Raw genomic sequence first — 22,912 nt, 5'->3', positions numbered from 1 at the left:
TGGTGGGCGAGTGCTGGGTGTGAATCACACAGCTCCTAATTGCAGCCCCCGCTTGGCAGCCAACTGCCCAAGTTGTTGCCTGCTGTCCTGTTTTTCCTTTTCTTTGCCCATTTGACAGTGGCTGTTCATTACAGCCTTTTTTGTTTGGACTTTCTGAGCCTGTTGCCTTCGGCTCAGGGGTGCCAGTAATTTTTTAATGAATTTTCCCCAGATAGAGACGAACAAAAGAGCTGGAGGAGAGGGTTTGATTTCCAGCCTCTGGGAGCGCTTTATAAACAGCTTAGCTGATTAAAAAGACAAGGGTGCTCTTCTAATAGCAGGTTTTGTCAGGGTTCAGCTAATTAATTTCAGAGGAAAATGGAGCATCTTGGTGAAGCAGCCACTTGAGCTCCTTTCTCTGTTCAGCTTCTCTTTGGCTTCGTGATAAAATTTCCGTGTCTCATTTGAAGGGGGTTGGAAGTTAAGGATGGTTAAGGTCCCTTCCAACCTGGCCAAACCTCAACCTGCTGCCCAAATCCCTGGAAAATGTGGGCAGGGTGGGAATGAGGAGCTGTCCATGCTGCAGCCTCGGCATCCCACAGGATAACACAGAGGAAAAGTTGCTGGCAAATAAAATGAATTCAAATTAACCCCCCCCGTCCTTTTCTGCCACACTGGGGGCTCCTTACTGGTAAGAAATCAGGTGTGAGAAGGAAATGGAGAGACTGGCATGGAAAACTGGGATTCATGGAGTGGGGAGAAGTAGCAGGGAGTCTGTGTGACCTCCCAAAGGTGAGGGGCCAACCCCATTCCCAGTTTTGCTTGGTTTTCCCTGAAATCCTGATCATCCCTCAACTCTCCCAAGGCTGGGAAACACCAGGACAAGCGAGGCAGTGCCAGGCTGGGGGAGATCAGCAGAGCCCAGAACTCCTTCCCTGGGCACCAAAAAATCAGGATACTGCATCCAGCAGGTTCATTTCTGCAATTTCCACCTCGTTTAGAGGCAAATCCATCCCTACTGCCCTCCCCTTGCTCCACCTGTGAAATAAATGTCTGTTTTTGTGCTCGGCCTCTGCCTGTTCCCCACGTACTGCTGGGGAAATGAAGAGCCGTGTTTATTCCAAATGGCTTTATTGGAGCATCAGGAAGCACAAATCAATTCCCAAACGAAGTCCAGTGGTACCTCAGGAATCAGAGCTGACAAACACAGAGATTTGCTGGGTTAAATTAATAGCGAGGCAAGATAAAAGGCAAGGCAGGCCATAAAATGAGTCAGCTACAATAAACTCCCTGAAATCCAGAGCTCAGCAGTAAATAAGCAGCAGAGGGGTTTCGAAAATCAACATGGAAAAGCAAATTCTGGGAAGGCCTGAGTGCATTTTGCCATGGAGGAGTCGCTCTTGCCTTTGCTGCCTGGTGGGGGCTGCAGGAGGAGAGCAATTTCACAGCAAAACCTTCCACTTTTGCAGCTGTTTCGAGGAGAGGAAAATTCAGATTTCTTCGTGTCCTCCTCTGGTGCTGCTGGGACCAAGAGCTGGGGCTTCCCTCTCTGGTTGTGGTTTCCTGCAGAGTTTGGCAAACGCTGATTTTTGGCAAATAAATGAATGGAAGAGGTCAAGCCCTGGGCAAAACGGGAGCAGAGCGGTCAGCGCCCACCCCGCAGGACTGCCAGGCACCTCGGGAAGCATCACCCAGGGCTGGAAAGGTGATGTCCTGCTGGGAATCACCCGGGAATGCCACCCTGGGCGAGCGAGGTGTGGCACAGGGGGGATCTGGGGATGTTCCCTTCCCCCTGCTGGAAGCAGCAATGGGAATTTTCTCTTTCTCTCCTTCCCCGGAGATACTCTTTTTGTTTTTTAGGGGGTGTTTTTGAGTTTAATTAATATTACCTCATTTTCCCATTGCAGCGAGGTGCTCTCCTAAGCGGCTTTTCCCACTGGAGCTGTGCTGGGATGTCCCCAGCAGCCACCTCTGGTCGCTGCTCATCCCCAGTGACAGGGACCGTCACCCAGGGCAGCACCTGGGGCGCTGCCGGCTGAGCTCGCTGAGCATTTCCCCACCTTCTGTGGGGCTGCCCCGGCTTCTTCCGCCGCTCCTCTGTCCTCTAATTAACTAATGAGGCGTGATGAGGCCGTGACGTGCACAAGGAGTGACAGGGCCGCCGAGTGTGGAGTTTCCCTGGGGCGCCCTGACAGGATTTGGGGGGGATGTGGTAATGAGCGCTGAAATGGGAGAACCTGGGGAGTGAGAATCGCTCAGAAAGGCGCAAAATTCTTCAGCCCCGTGGGTTTTCCTGCATTCCCAAGTGGCCACTGCTGGAAGGAGGGGTGGGAGAAGATCCTGCTTTTCTGGGAGTCCGTCCCTCCTCAAGGCACTGGGACACAGATTTTTTAACTCCCCCCCCCCCTTTTGTTTTTTTTTTTTTGAGGATGTGGCTAAACCTCTTCTGGAACATTCCAGGCTTGGAGCTAATAAAGCTTAAATTCTGCTTAAATTAAGTTACAGGTTCATCCCTTTGGGTTTCATCGCTTTTTGTTCGTGAAACTCAATCCAATGATGCATAATAATAATAATAATAACAATAACAATAATAATATTAAAAGATTAGCTGACGAGCAGGAAATCAATCCCTGTCTCCTGGGCACTCACTGAGTATCAGTGATTTTTTAAAAAAATCCATTTTTTTAAATAAACATGTAATTACTGTCTAACTAAAACTGAATTAACAGGTTCGGCCGACGTGTGCCTGGGTGTGCAGCGGCTCTGGCTGCTGGGGGTGATTTCTATAAGCTCCAGCTTGGGCTGGAAGAGATCCAGGGAAGAGATGCAGGAGCAGCTCCTTGCCATGGTAACCCCTTCCCACCTGCCAGGCCGGGCTGTGTTTTTCTCAGGTAGGCTCTGAGTTTGAGGTGCTGTCCCTCAAAAACTCATCAACCACTGGGTGCAGCCCCAGCCTTCCCAGAAAGTCCTGCCTGCAACCTGGAGAACGTGGAGAAAATGCAGGATTGCCTCTTCAGAGTGAAGCTTTTGGCACCGAGGTGGTGGAAGAGAACTAATTAAATTAAATATCAGGAAGAAATTGAGGCCCTGGCACAGGGTGCCCAGAGCAGCTGTGGCTGCCCCTGGATCCCTGGCAGTGCCCAAGGCCAGGCTGGACGTTGGGGCTGGGAGCAGCCTGGGACAGTGGGAGGTGTCCCTGCCCATGGCAGGGGTGGGATGAGATGAATTTAAGGTCCCTTCCAACCCAAACCAGTCTGGGATTCTGGGATATTGGCACACAGATCCCAGCACAGATCCCAGATCCATCAAGGCTGCTCCTCCTTCACGGCTCCCAGGGTGAGGTTTAACTCCTCCAAGGCCGAGCCCTCCAGCCAGCAGGAGTGAGAACACAAAGTGTGGGCTGGGAGGGAGCAGAGGAGCTCCCTGAGCCTGGCTGGAGGAGCTCTGGGAGGTGCAGGAGGGTGATGTAGGTGTTTACACAACCTCAGAGCCTCATAACAGTTATCTCGTACTGGAGTCTGATGTGTGAGAGGCACTGCAGTCACCCAGGACAGGTTTTGGCTTGAGCTGAGTAAATCCAGCTTAATTAATGCTCCTTGGAGCCACATTCCCAAGGGAATATGCATCCACTCATCTCTGCATCCTCCGGGGGCTGAGATCAGACATCCCAGGAGCTCAGGGTGATGGCTCTGGCCCTGTCACTCACCTCGCTGCCTGTCCCCGAGAGCCACCAGCACCAAGCACAGGGTGACACCGAGGGCAGCTCCCAGCAGCCTTCTGGACGTGACCTCTGCTGCATCTTTTCCCCACTGAAGCACCACTGGAGAGCGATTTTCCAAGGGGTTTTCCTCAGGAAAATCCTGCAAAGCATCTCGGCACTGAGGATGTTCCACCTTCCTGGTGCCTGGTCCCAGCAGCTCTCCAGGTGCCATCCCCTGCTCCTTTTCTGCTGCTTCAGAGCAAGATGGGAAGAGCAGGACCAGCAGAGGAATGGGCTCCCAGGGAGCTGAGCAGCCCAGTTTACACCTCCCAAGGCACCTCCCTTTGCTCCTGGGATGCCCAGGAAGGGCTGCATTGGCAGGTGGGCGGATGCCAGAGCGATTCCACATCCCCGCAGCTCCCAGGAGTGGCTCCAGTCCCCCTTTTCTGCTGCTTCCCTCTCCTTCCTCTCCCACAGCACCGCTCTTCGTGTCAGATTTTGCGAAGTGAACCCAAAACAAGGCAGAAATCCAGATGTTGGGAGAAAATCCAGCCTGCCAGGGATGTGGAGGACTTTCAGGGAAGCCTGGGGAGGGGAGGACAGGCGCTCAGAGAGCAGCAGCTGGCCCAGGGACACCCCTTTGTCCCATCGTGGTTCGTGTTTATTTTTTGTATCAGCCAAGGCCTCTCGCCCTGGTTTGAGGGCAAGGAAAAGGAAAGGGCTCGTTTCCCTAAATCCCACAGGAATGGCAGCTGTGGTTTGGCAGGGCTGGGCTGGGAATGCTGCGAGAGCCCGGCGGTGGCTGGGAGGCTGCTGAGGGAACGACCTTTAGCCTGGAGAGCAGGAAATATTAACGAGCTGTTAATTAGCCCTGGGTTTCTCTCACACCCACACCCTGCACTCGTGCACAGGTTTGGGCTGGGGGGTGTTGGCAGCATCTCGGCCACCCAAAAAAAGCGTGAGGAGAACAAAATGTGGTGGAATTTCGCTGTGGCATCACTGAAGCGACATCTGCTGAATTCCACAGGCAGCAGCCTTCCTGCCAAAAAATAAACCACCAGAGGTCCAGTAGGATTTGCAGAGTATCCAGCAGAGACTCTTTCCTAAGTGTCCCTTAGGCTGTTGTGTCTTTCCAGGTGAAAGTACAGCAAGATCAAGGGAATTCCAGTGGAGATGAATTCAGAGAGAGCAGAGGGGCACATCGTGAAGTGCTTTGTGCCAGTTTGTAGGGCAGGTTCAGAAAGGACTTGAGAACAAAGCAGCTCCTGCCTGGGAGTTTATTAAAACAGCATCAAGAAGGTTTCAGAAGAAAATCTGTCAAGCCCAGCAAAGGATCTTTGAGGAGGAGTTCAGCTGATGCAGGAAGAAAGGACCGAGAGAAGGCAGGACAAGGACAAAGCAGGTCCTGCCATCCCCAAATCTTCTGGGGTGCCAAATAACTCCCAAAATAGGCACAGAAGACAGAGATGGCTCAGAAGATCCTGCCAGGGTTCCCAGGGATGCATCCCTGCCCCTCAGGTGCTCTGCCACCACCCAGAGCACACAGCTCATCCTTCTGCCACACCATGAGGCAAAAGTGCGAAAACGCAGCTGATGGGTCAGGGAAATCTGGGAGAGACTCCTGGTGCTCTGGAGTCATAAAGGAATTCACTAAATCCTTCCAAAGCACTGGAGGAAGGGATTAATATTGCAGGAATATTTTGGGATCGAGCCTGGCTTGAATCTCAGACAGGGCTAGGAAAAAGTTGTGCTTCCATTAAACAATCAGCTGCAAGGAGCTGAGGGTGTCCCAGGGAGGATTAAACCCCACAACCAGCGAATAAATCCTGCAGCAGCTGCTTCCCACACACCAGGGTGGGTTTGTGCTCTTGTGTGGCCCCAGAGCAGGGGGAAAACAAAGAAAAAAACCCAAACACAACAGCAAAAGAAAACCACCACCCCGTAACCAGAGCACAGAGGGAGTTTGGTTATGCAAGGATTTATTCCTCCTTCCTCAAAACCCATCTGCTGCTCAGGAGCTCTTTTCTGTGTGTTCATCCCGATCCCTGGACTGCATTCCAAGAGTCTCCAGGACCAAATGTGGAGTCTTTTTACTTTCCCTCCCCTCTCCTGCAGTGTGACAGGAATTGCTGGCACTTGTGCTGCTTCCTACACTCGTCCCCAGTGCTGTGGAGGGAAGAGATTCTGGTGCCACTTTTCCTGCCAGGTTCTTCCCAATTTTCCTGCCTGGTTCTTCCCAGTTTTCCCACCTGTTTCCTGCCTTTTTCCCTCCTGTTTTTCTGCTTATTTCCTGTCTCTTTCCTGCCTCTTTCCTGCCAGTTTTCCTTCCCGCCTGTTTCCTGCCTGTTCGGCACAAGAAGAGAGAAGAGGAAGGAGAAGCAGCAGGGAAGTGACTCTGGATGGGGAACAGTGAGGCCAGATGTAAAAATAATTCCCAGTGGGGGTTTGAAACTTCTTGTGCTGAGGTGGCATCAGGCAGGGGGCAGTCCTGGAGCTGCCACCTCTGCTGGCACTGCCCACAGTCACCTGAGTGTCCCTGGCACAAGGTGAGCTCTCAGGGCAGGGCCAGCAGCAGTGCAGGAATTCCAGGCCTATTCCAGCTCTTTCCATCCCTGCACACCCCAGTGCAGAGAGGGAAATTTTATTTAAGTTGCTGCAGCCACAGTTGGTGACTCCTGGCTCTGGCTCAGCCTCAACCCCTGCTCCTCCTCCACCATACATATTTATGAGCCCAATTATCCCTGAACAAGCAGGTTGCTGTGCAAACAAATGATTTTTAATCTAAATTACCCAGTTTACACACTCCCCCCAGCTCTGCTGAGCAGAACAGCTGGTGTTTACCAAACTCCTCATTACTGATCCAGGCAACACTGGGAGATGCTGCCCAGAGAGGAGCGGCCACCTCTGAGATAAGCTGAGCTCGAGGTTTATCTCTGCTCCTCCACATCCAGCCCAGTTTGCACCACTGTGCCATGAAGGAATGATGAAAAAATGTCTGCTGATAACAACTGCTATTGTTGGGTGCTCTATTTCTGCAGGAAAGAGTCATTTCCACGAAAATCCAAATAAATCCAGCTCTCTGCCCATATCTGTATTTCTATTTATCAGCATTTCCTTTCTCCTGATTCCACGGGAGGCTCACACCAGAGCTCAGATGATGCAAGAATTATTCCTGCCGTGGTATTTCCACTGTCCAAGAACGAACATATGTGAGAGAAATCCAGCCCCTCGTTATTCCAGGCCTGAAATGGCCCCCTGAGGCATTCAACAAACACGGGATCACGGTGCCAGCACCGGGGTTTACATCAGGACTGGGAGTGCTGGTGCCTGGCAGGTCAAACTGGGGAAGGATTGGAGCAGCAAAGCCAAAGCAGGGATGTTCCTGCAGCTCCCGGCAGCCTCTGGAAGCGCTGGGAAGGAAGGCGCTGCTCTGAGCGGCATGTGCTGCTGCACGTGGCTCCCACCAGGCCTATTTCCAGCCTGGCTGGCTGCAGGGAGCAAGGAAAACTCCTGGCCTGGGCATGGAACAGGCAGTCACAAGTGGCTCAGGAAGGAGTCACAAGCCACGGCACACCTGGTGTCGGAGGAGATTTGATCCATCCTTTCCCTTTCCCCTATTTCTGCCTCTGCCCGTGGAGAAGGAGGACGCTGGTGGTCGATGCCTTCTGCAGGATAATTCCTGTGTTCCCACATTCCTTCTCTTCCAGCCTTCTCCTGGAGCAGCAGCACAGCTCTGGCCAGGCCCTGCACCCCTCAGCACCTCGAGGGTGCATCCCTCCTGCTGTGTCCCAAAGAAAGCCCCAGGAATGAGGGACAGCATCCCCATCCTGGACAGGATGACAACCCCCAGCCTCCAGGAGCTCAGCCACCACCTGGTGACCTCCTCTGGCACAAAGTGCCTAAATTTCTCTGCCCAAAAACCTGGTGCCTGGAGGGATGGAATAGCCTCATCTTCCCTTGGGCACAGGCCCAGGATCTGGTGCACACAAACAACAGCTTTAAATTTCACTGTATTATGGATTATGATCAGCCCTGGCCTCCCTGAGCTCTCATCCCACTGCACCACAGCACGTGGGAGCAGACAGGCAGATGAGGGAGAGGGAAAATGAGCTTTTATGGGATGCTCCCAAGGAGGAAGACTTTTTTTCCCTGCAGACACCACAAATTTGGTTCGCTGTGATTTAAGGAGGACACATTTGGTTTCAGAGCAGCTCCAGAGTCCCTGTGAATCAGAACATCTCTGTTTGACTCCTGGAGCTCGGCTGAGTTAGGCCAGCTCAGACGCTGAGCCTGTATTTTAATCAAAGACCTCAGAGCTTCCCGAGCCATCCCAGCTCCTCTCCACAGCCTGATATCCAATCGACCATCTTCCTCCTGGCACAAAGATGTCAGACCATGCTTCTCCCCGCGTGTGGAAGGAATCATAGGCGGTTAAGGGGTTGGAATGGTCCTTGAAGACCACCTAGACAAAAAGAAAAAGGGGAGCTGCCTGTAAAACTGCTGGAAAGATCCTTTCCTGGCTCGGTGAGCACCAACCACCCGCACCGAGATCAGCTGAGGAAGGTTTTGGGGACCCCGGAGCCCGCTGGATTTCACCCAGGATGAAGATTTCCCTCCTCCGGACTGGGGTCTGAGGCTGCCCGGCAGCACCGCAGGAATGCTCGGTAAACAAGCAGTAAATATTCATCGCCCCGGTGACAAACGCCTCGACGGGATTGGAAGAGGAAGGTGAACTCGGCGTTTGCAGAGAGGAGAGAGGAAATAAATATTCTGCGTTTAACAATCCCAGGCAGGGCAGCACGGGCAGGGAGGTGGCGGAACCGGGAGCGGGGTCTGGCTTTGAAGCCCCAGATGGCCGCTGGTTGTCAAAGCAAAGAGATGAGCTGGGAAAACTGCTCCTGATTCCCTGCGCTCCTGCCCGGAGTGAGAGCCGGGCTCGGGCTTTGCAGGGGAGCCGCTCTCGCTGCAAAAATGGGCATTTATTGCTCTCTGGTGGCCAGACGGGCTGAGCCGCACACTCCTGCCGTGCGCCCGGGAGAACCACTCAGGCTGGAAAATCCCCCTAAGATCACCGAGTCCGACACCAAACCGTGTCCCCAAATGCCACGTCTACATTTAAACACCTCCAGGGATGGGGACTCCAGCACTTCCCCGTTCCAGAGCTCTTTTCCTGTGCTCCTGCTCCAGACCCTGAGGCTGGATGGTGGGGCTGGGGTGAGGGTGGGCTCTGTCTCTGCCCCAGCAGTTTTCTCTGCCCCCGGATGAGGCTGGACCAGCCCCTTTCATCCTCCTCACATCCCAAATTCTGTCTCTCACTGCCAAAAGCTTTGGTGGTGCTCTTTACAGGAGAGGGCTTTGGCAGAGGTGTCATCACAGACCTCGTGGAGCAGACGAGGATAAAAACCAGGCATCAATAAAGGAGTTGCTATTTCAAACACCTTTGGGCCAGGCTGAGCTGCTCCAAGGTGTGGGGCAGCTGTGGGGACAGGCAGGCACATGGCAGCACTTCCCTGTCCCCATCCTGGGCAGGGCACTCCTGAACCTCCCTCCAGGAGCCCAGCCCTGCTGCACCCCCAGCTCCAGCACCGCTGCTGGTGCCTCATCCTGCCTGGATATCCTGCCCTGGCTGTGCCACCTCCGCTGTGGGCACAGCCCTGCTCCTGAAAAACAACAGAAGGCTCCCAAAGGCTTGGGACAAGGAGCCCAAATCCTTCCAGCTCCTCAGGACGTGGCACAGGACCTGTCCTGGAGAGCACACGGCCCTTGCACGGCGCTGCTGGACGGCTCCCACTGGTGTCCCCAGGGTGGCAGATGGGTCACACCACGTGGCCACCTTCGCTCAGCCACCGGGGCCGGTCCGTGGCACAGCCTGGAGTGCCCTCAGGTCCCCCTGGGGCTTCGGGGATGGCACCCAGCTTGGCACGGAGCAGGGCTTGCAGCTCCTGGTCTCCCAGCTCGGTGGCTGCGGCGAGGGCCAGCAGGAAGTAGGAGGCTGCATCCTGTTCATCCTGAGCAGAAAGCACAGGGCCGGCGTTAGGAAGTGGCTTCAGTGAAGGTCACGGGGCAGGAGGGAGCTGGAGCAGAGCCTGGGGGTTCCAGGAGGACCCAGGGACACCCGATTTCACGGGAATGGTGCCGAGTGCCAGCACTCCTTTCCAAATTCCCTCCCCCCCACACCAGAAGATGTGATCTCCACCCTCAGCTCTCCACCCAAGCCACAGCACCACGGGAAACCTCATTTCTCACCTTCAGCTTGCGCAGGGCCAGGTTGCCCAGGTGCCAGTAGACCTTGCAATAGTACAGGGCCTCTGCTGAGCTCTGCAGCACGGGGGGACGCATGGCCAGGGTCTTCAGGTAGCAATCCTCGGCCATCTCATACATGTGCAGCAGGTCATAGGCTGCGGCCAGGCGGTGGAAGGCAACCAGCTCCTGCAGCTGATCCCCTGGAAAAGAGGTGAGTGGAGTCAGCCAGCTCCTGCCATGGATATCCTGGAAAAGAGGTGGGTGGAATCAACCAGCTCCTGCCATGGATCCCCTGGGAAAGTTGCTAATCCGGCTCAATCCGTCCCCAGCCCTGCTGAGCCACTTTGGATGCATTTTCTCAGCAGCCTGGGGGCATGGACACCTCGGAGAGGAAACAGAGCCATGGGCAGGGCTGTTGGTGCCACAGGATGGGCCCAGGAGTTTATCATTTTTTACAGGTTTTTTTGGGTGCTGGAGGGCTGTTCCAAGACTGGTCCCATCTCAGACATTTCAGCTGGCATTTTGCCCATCCAAGCTATTTCTGTAATGGGAAGGGGTGAGGTTTTTCGGAGAACCAGGGCAGAGAGGAACTGCTCAGTCCTGTGCCTTCAGCAGACTTCCTGTGCTCTGGGGTAGCAAAAACCCTCTGCTGTCACACAGCTGGAAAAAGGGGAAATGGCCTAAAAAAAAGGCATGATTTAGGGTAAGAGTATGTCCAGCAGCCTTAGGAAAGCAGGAGATCCCCTTTTCACATGGACACTGTTCTCATGCACAGGAGCCAGTGACTCCCAGTGCCCTGTGGGGGAAAATCACTGACTGACCAGTGACTCCCAGTAACTTTTGGGTGTGAATCACTGACTGACCAGTGACTCCCAGTAACTTTTGGGTGTGAATCACTCACCGACCCTGAGGCTGAGCCTGGCTGCCAGCGTGGCAAACTCCAGAGCCTTCTCATAGCCCTGCAGGCCAATCTGCAGCTCTGCCAGTTTATTGAACAGCCTCAGCTCTGTCTGGGTGGCCTTGAGTTTCCTGGCCAAGGGCACAGCACCTCCCTAAGGAGAGAGAAAAGTGAGGCCAGGGTGTTCCTGGAGGGATCAGCACTGCCTGAGAGGGGTGGCAGAGCAGCAGGACAAGGACCAAGGCAGGGGATGAGGTGGTGGAGCACTGCAGGTTTTGGTTTTAGTCCCTTCTTTCCCTTGAAAATGAGTTTTATATCCCAGAGCGCAGATCTCAAAGCCTGAGCCTCACATCTCTGCCCTTCCTTGGGTGCCTGGAATTCTCACTGGGTGTCCCCAGGAGTGACCAGCTCACACCTGACACCACCAGGATTTGTAATGGAAGGAGCCCGTTCCCAATCCCAAATGATCTCTGGGATTTGCAGAAGCCATCTGTGCTCCAGGACTCCCACTCTGGCACCCTCAGGATCACCCCATCCCTGTCCACCCTCCATCCTTTTGGTCTGCCCTGGGGCACAGCCCCCCCCTAGCCAGCACCTTGTGGGGACACAGGGACAGAAGTGCCCAGAGGCCTCCATACCCTGTAGAACTCCACTGCTCGGTGCCTGTTCCTGCTGCCATTAAAGAAGGTGTCACCTGCTTTCTCGTAAAGATCCATGGCCAAGGAGAAATTGTCCCACTTCAGAGCAGTCTGGATGGCTGCCTGGAAGGAAAAAGGGGGCTGCAGTGACATTTGGAAAGGCAGAGACATGGGCGTGATTAAATAAACCCCAAATTTTAGGAGCTGCTCTTCCAGTTTGCAGCTCAGCCGAAAAAATAATGCTGGAGATGGAGAGAAGCCAGGAGCCTTCTACTGCAAGGACTTCCCTGGCACTTTTCCCTTATTTATGGATATTTCAATGGGAATTGGTCACTTGGCACTTCCAGCTTCCTTTGGCACTCCTACATCAATGAATTCACTTACTTTCACCCCAAAATCATCTGAACTCAGTCGATGGAAAGGAAGAAAGGAAAATCAGTGCCTGAGGGGAAGGCAAGAGCTCCTCCTTCCAGCAGTGGGTTTACAGTGCTCAGAACTTCCCCTTCCAGGTTTTCCAGCCCCAAAAGGCTGTGATGGGAATGGGACAGCTCCAGCCACCTCCTCCATACCTGGAAGTACATTTCCACCAGCTCGTCCTCCTGTAGAAGATAATAGAGTTTTCCTGCCTGCAGCCAGGCCTCTGCTGCCTTCACAGCCTCCTCGAGGTCGATGAAGATCCTCAGGCTCTGCTTGGTGCAGTCCAGGGATTGTCTCAGAGCCCTGTGATGGCAACAGGCAAAAAAGACATTTCAGAGTCTCTCTCAGCTGGCCCCACACCACCTCCCCATGGCACTGATCCCCTGTCCGCTCCTCCTGCAATTACCAAAGTTTAGGGACAAAAGGACTTTCTGAGCTCTGAGCAATGTGCCCTGATAGGACCATGCAAGTCTCCATGCTTTAATGCTCAGCCTTTAATGGTCATTTGGCCACCTTAGGACAATCCAGGACCCCAGCAGTCCCACCCAGGCTGCTCCTCGCCCCGGCGTGATAAAGAGGGGCTCATCCAGGTCACCTGCAAACCCAATTTTTCCCCCTAAACCAAATCCCAAAGTCAGTCCCAGCTCCACATGGGAGCACAGGCAGGGAATGTTTGTACTTACACCTCCCAGACAGCACCTGGCACCCAAACCCCCACCTCAGCCCATTGTTTGGCCCTTGTGCAGCCAGAGGCATCTCTGGCTACATGTCCAAGCCCCTTTTCCAGCCCCTGCTCCCTGGAGGACACAAGGACAGGCAGCAGGATGAGCCAGCAGGTTGGAAACAAAATCAGCAGTGTCCAGGGCAGTTTGTTTGCTTGGTGTCCCTCCAGCTGTCCCGGGAGCCCAGGGAATGGGGTGCTTTGTGATCCTAAATAGCACCGTTCCCGTGACAGGCATCTGCTCCCTGAATACCTTCCCCCTGAACTCACCGTGGCCTGGCTGGGGAGGTGAACATCCCAGCTGGGGACAGCCCTGCCCATTTGTCCTTCTGGGATGTGGGAGCCTGCTCTCCACTCTTTGACCCATTTGCCTTCAAGGCCTGTGGCCTGTCCCAGCCTCCTTCTCTCCTCTCCTGCCCAACCCCATCAGCCCCACGCAGGTGTCAGGCAGGAGATTAAAGGTGAGCTGATACCGGGTTTTAAGCACCTTCCATGGGTCTTAAGTCCCTCCCTGGGGACAGTCTCCCAGCAGATATAGGGAGGGCAGCCTTGGCAGCCGAGGCTGAACCCAGACTTACTCAAAGAGCAGATAAGGAGCCTGTTTTCACCGGGGAGTGGTGATTAATCACTGGATAAGCCTCCAAAGGAAGCAATGAATTCCCTGTTACTGGGTCAGCTCTGCTGAAGGCTGGACGTCCTGGAAACCTGTGTTTGGCCAGACTCCAGTTCTATCTGGGACAACGTTCACCCAGCTTTGGCTGGCATTGAGCTGTTCCCTCTCACAGCACAGTGACAAATCTCAGAACCAGAGCTGGGGGGCAGCTGGAGCCACCACACCCCTTCCCACCCTGCTCGAGGGACACCCCAGGAAAGCCACTGCCCTCTGGCAGCATCCGACAGCCCCAGCCACTCACTCAGGTGTGCCCAAAGCCTGGTAGAGCTGGCTGAGGGCCTGCCTGGCATTGCCCTCCAGCTCCCTGTCCTGCAGCTGCCGTGCCAAGGACGCCCAGTGCTCGTGGTAGGTGATGCAGGCCTGCAGGTCGGGGCACACTTTGCTGTAGAAATGGCACAGACACTCAGTGGCGTGCAGCTGACCTGTGTGGCACAGGGAAAGGGAGAAGGACAGGTCAGGGGACAGCGCTGGGGACCTGGCAGGGTCGAACACTGCCCTGCACCCCTCTGTACTCACTCCTCAGGTTCTGCCACTTCAGGGCGAACCCCAGCGCCAGTTCATAGCAGAGTTTGGCGTCTTCCATCCTCTGCCTGTCCACCATGGCCTGTGCCAGCCACAGCAGCACCTGTGCCAGCTCCACATCCAGCTGTTGGTGTCCCTGGAGCTCGGCGTAGAGCCGGACTGACCACAGCAGGTAGAGCTCGGCCAGCTGAGTGGCACCACACGAGAGGCTCAGCTGGCCCAGGTTAGCCAGGGACACGGCCTGATTCCTCCTGTTCCCCGTCTCCTTGGCCTTGTGCAGGGCCCGCAGGAAGTTCTCTGCAGCCTCCTGAATGTGCCCTTCGCCCCTGAGGGCCATGGCCAGGAGGTTGTGCACGGCCCCGCCCTGGGTCTCGCTGTCCGTGCCACGCAGTGACCGCAGCAGCTGCCGCAGGATGGCCCCGGCTGGGCCCGGCTGCTGCTGCAGGAGGTACATCCACCCCAGAGACAGCGAGGACTCAAAAGCCTCCTCCTCCCCCATCAACCTGCCCAGGGCTGCAGCCCTGGCTGCGTAACAAACTGCCCCATCCAGCGCCCCGTGCTGCAGGTACATCCTGGACAGGACGGCGCAGAGCGTCCTCTGGCTGGGCACGGCTCTGCCCTCGCAGCAGAACTGCAGCGCTTGCTTGAGGTACAAACAAGCCAGTGCTGGGATGCTGCTCCTGTCCAGCTGCTTCCCCAGGAGTTTGGAAGCGCTTTGGAGGATGAAGCCAGCTCTCCAGATGGGCGTCGGTGTCCCCCTGGTGCCGCTGGGGACAAAGGACCTGGCGGAGGCCAGCGCGATGTTTGGCAGGCACTTCTTGTCGTAGAGGTGGCACAGGGTGGCAGTGGCATCCAGTGGGCCAGCACAGGTGGTGCTGAGACACTGGAGATGCTCCAGAAAGGGCAGCACCTCCTCGGTCCTGCCCAGCTGAAGGAAGAGCTTGACAATGAGGAAGCAGATCCGGGCCTCCAGGGGAGCGTTGCCCACAGCAATGGATTCCCTCAGGATGTACGTCAGGAGCTCCAGCTCGTTCTCCGAGCTGAAGGAGCGGCCAGGCAGGCACACGAGCAAGGTCACCGTCTTCCCCAGCAGGCAGGAGAACTTGTGCTTCATGTTCTGCTTCAGGTAGATGGAGGCCAGGCTCACGTGCAGCGCTGCCAGCAGGGGCAGGTCCCCAAAGCCCCTGTCCAGGACACTCATGGCTTCCTCAAAGTACACCCGAGCCTGGGAGAACTTGACCTTTTTGATGCAGAGCTTACCCAAGAGGAAACAGAGCCTGACGTGAGCCCAAACTGAACGAGTCCTCTTGGCCCAGTTCCGGGATGTCTCGAGGTACAGGACCAGTTCATCCTCATCAGAGAAACCATAAAAAGTGGAGTGGAGAAAGGAAAAGCTGAGGTCATAAAAGCTCTGAAAACTGGGCACAAAATTGTCTTGGTTTAGGAAGGTCAATATGGGGTCAAAAACATCAGCATCCTCCATGTGCCCAGCATTGAGGTCAATGAAGAATTTGGGATAATCCAGGTCGTCCAGCTTCTCCAGGAGAACATCTTCCAGTGTGGCAGGGGCAGCTTCACTGCCTGGGCTGGACAGCTCCGAGGTGCTGCTTGTAGCCCAGTCATTGATTTCCTCCCAAGACTGGAGCACTTGGATTTCTTTACTGCCACGGAGAGCAGCCTCTGGAAAGGACAGGGAAACAATAGTGGGATTAGGAAGAAACTCTTCTCTGTGGCTGCCCCTGGATCCCTGGCAGTGCCCAAGGCCAGGCTGGACATTGGGGCTTGGAGCAGCCTGGGACAGTGGAAGGTGTCTCTGCCCATGGCAGGGGGTGGCACTGGATGACCTTTAGAGTTCCTCCCTTACCTAAACCATTCTCTGAAGTTTCCCCATGTCTAAATTCACCCTCAGAATTCATCACCAAAGCCTCCCCCTCTGTCCCCTCCTCATACTCACCTGGTGGCACTTTTGGGAACATGGCTGTGGGTTCAAAACCATCTGTACAAGGAGACAAACAGAAAACAAAACCCCAAATCCTTGGCCAGTGTCAATGTGCAGAAATCAGCCGAAGTCCCAAATCCACCCACTCCAGCAGCTGCCCCCAACTTGGGGCTCTCCATGGGAATCCAGGGGCTGGGAAAGAAGAGGGGACACTCACCCAGCCGGTACACAGAGGTGATGTCAGTGCGTGCCAGGTCCCCCAGGAGGGTGGCAAAGTGCTGCTCGTCACCATTGCAGGGCACGTGCAGGACCGGGGACTTCTCCTCTTCGCTCAGAAACACAAAGCTCTTTCCCCTGGGGTGGGGCAGGAGAAAGGAGTCAGCGTGTCCCCAGCCCCTGACACTGCAGCTGGCCTGTGGGGTGGGGTGGGGTGGGGTGGGGTGGGGTGGGATGGGATGGGATGGGATGGGATGGGATGGGATGGGATGGGATGGGATGGGATGGGATGTTTTCCCATCCGTTCTCTTCCTCCCACCACACAAGTTCTGCTGCAGATGAACACAGGATTTTTGGACATCTTCCCCATCCAGGTTCTCCATGAAGGAACAGAAAGGTACCAGAGGAAAGGACCTATTCTTTTTTTTTGGAATCCAGAAGCCACAGGACAGCGCCTGATCTGCTCTGTCCCTTCTGGAGCATCAGAGAAAAGTGCTGCAACTCACCTTGAGTGACTCTGAGTGAGGAAAGCCCAGCAGACCTTGGTTAAAACCTTGTCCTCCCACACCCATTCTTGGAGAAGAAGCCTTTTGGGATGGGCATTGAACGGGAGCCACCAACAGAGACAACTGTCTGAGTCAGGGTGGGATTTGTCACCCTCCCTTCCTGGACAGTTCTTGCCATGTCCTCGGAAGGGTGTGGGATTCTGCTCTGTGCCAGTGGCCATTCTGCCTCCACATCCAGGGGCAGGAGGATGGGAAGCAGGACTTGGTTTCCTCGGCAAGGAATGCTCTCTCCACCCTTGCCAGGCTCCCAGCCCTTCAGAGCCACAAACTGAAGACATTTCTAGGACAAACTGGGAAGCCAGCTTGCAGGAAGCCAGATTAGCCCAGGGCTGGATCTGTTCCTCTCCAAGAACCACCTGAGGCAGGAGAAAACATTGCTTTGTCTGGGCTCCAGCAGAGCCTGGCCAAGGCTTCTGCTCACACCTCAAACCCACCCTCTGTGGAGGTCCTGCAAAGCAAGGCTAGGCTCTCATCCAGCCTTGAGCTGGGATTTGGAGCCTCCCCTCCCTTTTCTCCGGGATTTAATTTAAATAAACTCACAGAGGTTCGCAAGCCTCGGGACTGACGTGTCGGGTGGGAACGAAGCCGATGCTCCCGGTGCTGAGGGATTTGCCCACAAACCAGGGGAGTCCCGGGATGAAGAAGCCGATAATTTCTATGTGGTCTCCTTTGGAGAAGCTCAGCTCATCCCACGCTGCTCCTTTGTGCTCCTTGGTGGCGATGCACCTGCCTTTGGCTGGGAAAGCAAGGCAAACAAGGGAATGTCAGTGGGATCCCTGCTAAAACCCTCTCACTGGAAAAGACCTGGGCAAGGAGAGGCCATGATTCCAGCTGGAGACGGCTGCCTCTCTCTCCCCTAAGATTTACTGTGATCTTGGATCCAGATCTCTGCCATTTCTCCTTGAGGAGTGGATTATGATAAAAAATAAAGGAGGGATGGATGAACTCCACACTGGAAATACGGAGCTTCACAGACACCGCCCTGTCTCAAGTCTGCCAGGAGTGAAATCTTGGACAGTTCAAATGTCCATCCCTACATGACCAACTCCCAGCTGCAGGGACCTCCTGTGTCCAGCATGCTCTGAACTGGACTGGGCTGGGGTTGGTGGGTGGATGGTGGGCACAGGTTGGACCCTCACGATTTGAAACCTCACTCCTGAAAGAATTAAAGGAAACATAAAATTGAAGGAACACACAGTGGCAGAAGGGTGTCACCAGCAGCTGTCTGCTCTCTGTGTTCCTCAGATCATCCTTCTAAGCACACACAATTTGCAAGCTCTGATCTGCATTCCAGAGAGGCCAGAGATGCAGTTGTGGCCAAATCCAGGTTTCCAAGAGCTGTCACTCACCAATGGCCTGGGAGCTCGTCCCGCTGATCTCCTGGGAGAGGCCAAAACTCACAGCATAATTCTTCAAGAACCACCTGCAAGGCAAAAGGGACCCTCACTGGTCCTCCCTGAGCAGTCCTGTCCTCAGGCCAGCCCCAGGGATGGTGTCACACACAGGGGAAGAGCAGGATAAATTTGCCATCTTTGAGGAAGATTTCTCCAAGTAAAAGGAGCTGTGAGTGTCTGAGGCTCAGCCAGGTGACCAACAGGATACCCCACTTTAGGCATTGCCTAAATTTTTTCTGCCACTTCTTCATCTGTAAGCCAGAGATAATGTCCTGACCTAAATCAATACCTTACAGAAATGACAGCTGAAGTAAGAGCATGTCCTTGCTCTGTCCCACTGGCAGCACCTGCATTGATTCCAGTGGCTGTCTTTATGCCTAATGTGGATCCTCATGGAATTGTGAGCAGTTTCACAGCCCAGCCTTGGTGCCAGTCATGCATCAGGATCAGGAAAAGATCCTGCTTTGAGCCCTTTAATTTGCCACTTACTGGTAAAAGGGCTGTGGTATCGGCTCCAGAGCTGTCACGGGCACCACGCCTCGCTGCCCAGTCAGCAGGGACATCCCTTCCCACTTGGAATCCTGTCCAACACTCTTCACATGGATCAGCTCGTTCCTGCAGAGCTGCAGGCCCTCCTCACCCTCGTGCTCCGACTTCCAGACTCCAGGTGCTGCCCTGGAGAAAAAGTTCCCTGCGGAGGGAAAGAGTCAGAGATCAGATCGGGGCATCAGCACAGGGCTCCAGCAGAGGATTTTCAGGAATTCCCATCACACCTTCCTGGAGGAGCAGATCCATGTAGATGGTGGCCAGGTGCTCTTCATCCACGGTGACCCTGAGCTCCGTGTCCTCCACCAGGGCACAGTCCAGCCAGAACTCCTGGCCAAAGAGGAGCTGCTCCAGGCAGGTCCCCACGTACCCTGAGAAGCCAAGAGGAGGATCAGGGTCAGCATCTCCCTCCCTGGGCAGCAGGAAGGGTCTGTGGGGACAGACATGAGGCAAAAGCTTCTAATTTTGTCTCCAAAATTTCCCAAAAGGAATCCTCCTGAGTGTCTTCCACTGATCCAAACAGAGATCTCATAAACAGTGGACTGCAAAGTTTTCCAGTTCATATTCTCCATGTCCACCCTGAACATAACAGCTCTGTAGTGTCAGACAACGCCTTCTCCAAAAACACTTCTCACACTTAAAGCTTGGAAACGTTACCTAAAGTCAGATACGTGGAAAACTTCCAGACTTCCTCCAGGGTTTTGAAGGTGAGGAAGAAGCGATCCTCATGTGCCTGCACACAGACCAGCCTGGCTGACAGCTCCTGCACAGCACAAAAGCAGGATCAAGGGAGAGTCCTGGAGCCTTGAAATCCAGCAGGGAAGGAGAGTTCAGTCCAGGCTGGGATTTGTAGCTGGGATTTGTTTATGTAAAACCCAACCTGAGAACTCTGTGCCCGTCCAGAGCTGTCACCTCCAGCAGGGACACGGATTTGGTGATCCCAGCCCTGTGAATTCCTGGCTATTTAGGGTCAGATCCCCCAAAATGACACGAGGCTCAGCTTTGCCTCTCACTTGCCATCATTTCATCTCCCCCATCATTCCAGCCCCCTCCAAAGTCCCCTGCGGTGGCTTGGGAGGAACTTCTCATCTGGGTTTGGCATTCCAGCACACATCCCACCATTCCAGGAGCACCCCAGCGCACTGGGATGGGGTTTCTACCTTGAACAGGGCACAGACACGTCTATCATCACTCTCCAGAGCCCACAGCTTCTTCCTGGCAGCTTCCTGGAGCTGGGAATTGCGGCACCGGGAGGAGCGGCTCTCGACAGAGAAGGAGAGCGAGATCTCTTGGAAAGGAGAAGAGCAGCATTAAAGGGAGGAGGAGCTCTGCAGCACCCAGAGCCACCCCTGCCACCCAGAGCCACCCCTGCCACCCTGCCAGGCCCACCAGAGCCTCCAGCCTGGCTGTGATGCTCAAACAACACCAGCCCAGCCCGTCCTCCCCCTTCAGCCACCAAGGTGAGACTCGAGGCACTGCAGGGGTGGATTCAATCACAGGAAATCTGGGAGATCCCACAGGCAGCCCCTTACCTGGTGGAAAGCTGTCCCTGAGAGCCAGCAGCACCACGGAGGGGTCCGGGGAGCCGTGTCCTGCCTCGGGAGCGGGGCTGCTCTGCTCTGTCACCCCAGCCTTACCTGGAGAGGAGGGGACACAGCAGAGCTGCTGGAAAAGGTGGAAGAGGTTTTGGATCTTCTGCCTCAGCTGAGAGCTCCTGGGAGCACAGCCCTGCAGATCTGGCTGGGGATTGTGTGGATCTGGAGCCACCCTAAAGTCTCGCTCAAGGTTGGAGAGATCCGTGAGATTGGGGCCTAATTCCATCATTCCCTTGTTGTCCAGCTTTTTTTTTCCAGTGCTGGAATGGCTCTGGAGCGAGGAGATTTTCCCTCCTTGCTCCTGGACAGACCCTCACTGAGCAGATTTGTTAAAAGGGCGAATCCCCAAGAGAGATTTTTCTGGAGGAGGCCTCAGCTCCCCTGCACAGGAGAGCCAAGGCCTTGCAAAACTCTTTGAAAACCAAAATGAGATTTTCTCCTCTGGTGGGTATCCCACATCCAGGCTGCATTCTCCCTGCTCCACACACCATCAACTACTGCCATAAAAGATTCAGGGCCTGCAACTCGAGGTGTTAATTATGTTAACGAGAGCTGAGGCACTCAAAACTCCCGCCTGCTCTTCCACGGCTGCATTGGTGGCAGAGGGATAACCAGATTAAAGCCCAATTTCTGTCAGTAATCAGATTGGGTTTGCAAGAGAAACACGTACATGGAGATGTGGAGTTTGGTAAGTCCCTGCTGTGACCACAACTCTGCTCTACAATTCTTTCTATGGAGCCAGCTTTGCCAGTCACTCACTTAAACTGGGATTTGCTAAGTCACTCACATAAACTGGGATTTGTGTGCAGAAATAGAATTCTTGTTTAGAGAAATAGAATTCTGATTTAGAGCTAGCAAGTAGAAAAGAACAGCCCAAGGCTGGACATGTCATGAAGTAGTTTTTCTTTGGAAGAAAAAGCCCTACACTGAACAAAGTCTTAGCAAAGGATTTCATGTGGCAGCTCCATCCCTTCCACATGTGGGGGAAACGGAGAAGGGGAAGCGAAAGGAGGCTGAGGCAGAACTAAATCTCAGCTGGCTGCTGCCATTGCTCCACTCCTGCCTGTCCTCGGCCCTCCCTGTGCCCCAGCAGACCCTGGCAGGGGCTGGGGATGGGTACCTGCTGCCCCTTCCTGGGGATGGGTACCTGCTGCCCTTCCCTGGGGATGGGTACCTGCTGCCCCTCCCAGGGATGGGTACCTGCTGCCCTCCCAGGGATGGGTACCTGCTGCCATGTTCTTGTCCTGCCACCATTGTCCCCGGCGCTGCAGTTGGTCCCAGCGGGGCAGGAGCTCAGGGGAGCGGGGCCAGCAGGACTCACACTCCTCACCTGGGGAACACGGAGGGTGGGCAGAGGTGTCCGGATCCCTGGCAAGATTCTCCCTGCCCGAGAGGTGTCCATGGGATGTGCCACAGGAGGTGGCAGGTGGGACACTGCTCGTGCCACCTCTGCCAGCAGCAGGACAGAGCCTGTCCATGGGTGCCCAGAGCCAGGAAGGGGCCAGGGCTCACTCTGGCTGCTCTCAGGGTTCAGTGTTTATTTTCATTTGGGCCAGAAAGGGAACTGGGAGCTTTTCTTTTCAAGGGACCAATTGAAACTGTGGCTGGGGAGTTGTTCCCGGTTGTGCCAGTGACTCAGTGACCTCCCCGGTGCCAAAATATTTTGTAAGAGCGGGCAGGAAACAGCTCCAGCCCCAAGCCAGGCAGGTCCCAGCGCTCAGGGCTGCACTCCTGGCCCCAGGGCTGGGTGCCCGTGGCACCTTCTGGCCCTGGCTCTTCTGGGGGACACGTGGCCACAGCGGCTGGCCCTGAGCCATGTCCCTCCTCCAGCCCATTGGGACACGCTGGAATGGGAATGGTGCCTTGGGAGATGCCAGCACCCCACGGGCTCTGCTTGGGGAGCTCCCGGGCAGGGAGGGTGGCAAGGAGAAAAGCCAACAGCATGGGAATAAGCCAACCCCCCGAGTGATCCTGTCCCCTCCCTGGCCAAGCGTGCTGCCTCATTCCCTGCATGCCCCAGTCCAAGAGGAGGGGCACCGGGAGCCATCCCAGGAAAGGCAGGCAAGGAGCCAGAGGGGCAAGTGCTCAGCGCCAGAGTGTCCCCAAGGGTCCCATCCTGTGGGACAAGCGCCACAGCCACAGCTCCCGCAGCCCCGCTGCGACAGCAGAGCCCCGTGGGCACCTTACCTGTGCATCCCAGCGCCAGGTCCTGGTGCCAGGGGGTCCCCAGGCAGCAGCCCATGCGTGCAGTGACACCAGCAGTGACACCAGCAATGGGCTGGCAGAGGGCTGGCAGAGGCAGGGCTGCTCGCTGCCCGCCCGGCACCGCGGCTGGGCACGGCCACAATGCACAATGCCCCCTTTGAGCGGGCACTGGCACGGCGGGGGCGGCGGGCACGGGCTCAGGGAAGGGCTTGGGTTGGAGTCACAGCATCAGTCAGGCTGGGAAAGGCCTTTAAGTCTGGCCACAAACCTGATACTGCCAAGGCCACCACCAAATCGTGTCCCTAGCTGCCACATCTATGTCTTATAAATGCCCCCAGGGGTGGTGGCTCCACCACGTCCCGGACGGGCTGTGCCAGTGCTTGACGAGCCTTTACATGGAGAATTTTTTCCTATTATCCAACCCGAACCTTCGCTGGTGCATCCTGGGACCATTTCCTCTCCTCCTGTCCCTGTTCCCTGCGAGCAGAGCCCGACCCCCCCGGCTGCCCCCTCCTGTCAGGGACTTGTGCAGAGCCACAAGGTCCCCCCTGAGCCTCCTTTGCTCCACTCTGCCTTTGCCTCCGGGAGCGCAGTGCCCATCCCACATGGCACATTCCTGGCATTCCTCCTGGGGACTCCCTCGCTCTGCCAAGCCTGCCC

At 55.4% G+C, this 22,912-nt stretch overlaps 1 protein-coding gene across 1 annotated transcript; it reads right to left on the bottom strand.

The window, feature by feature from the left end:
- Nucleotides 1-9,495: 9,495 nt before the first annotated feature.
- On the bottom strand, nucleotides 9,496-22,289 carry SH3TC2 (SH3 domain and tetratricopeptide repeats 2; the record flags this gene model as incomplete). The annotated part of the gene is made up of 18 exons (XM_082291765.1): nucleotides 9,496-9,687; nucleotides 9,926-10,122; nucleotides 10,824-10,974; nucleotides 11,459-11,581; nucleotides 12,028-12,178; nucleotides 13,511-13,691; nucleotides 13,786-15,471; nucleotides 15,746-15,787; nucleotides 15,948-16,084; nucleotides 17,053-17,248; nucleotides 17,862-17,935; nucleotides 18,396-18,597; nucleotides 18,680-18,823; nucleotides 19,110-19,215; nucleotides 19,613-19,740; nucleotides 19,985-20,089; nucleotides 21,273-21,377; nucleotides 22,235-22,289. The coding sequence occupies 18 exons, from the start codon at nucleotides 22,287-22,289 to the stop codon at nucleotides 9,496-9,498; spliced, it is 3,975 nt and encodes a 1,324-aa protein (XP_082147891.1).
- Nucleotides 22,290-22,912: the final 623 nt, after the last annotated feature.

Source organism: Coloeus monedula, assembly GCF_965178545.1.
Source record: "Coloeus monedula genome assembly, chromosome: 15".
NCBI lineage: Eukaryota > Metazoa > Chordata > Aves > Passeriformes > Corvidae > Coloeus > Coloeus monedula.
The sequence above is the reverse complement of the archived record's forward strand: the minus strand, read 5'-3'. Positions and strand labels throughout refer to the sequence as shown.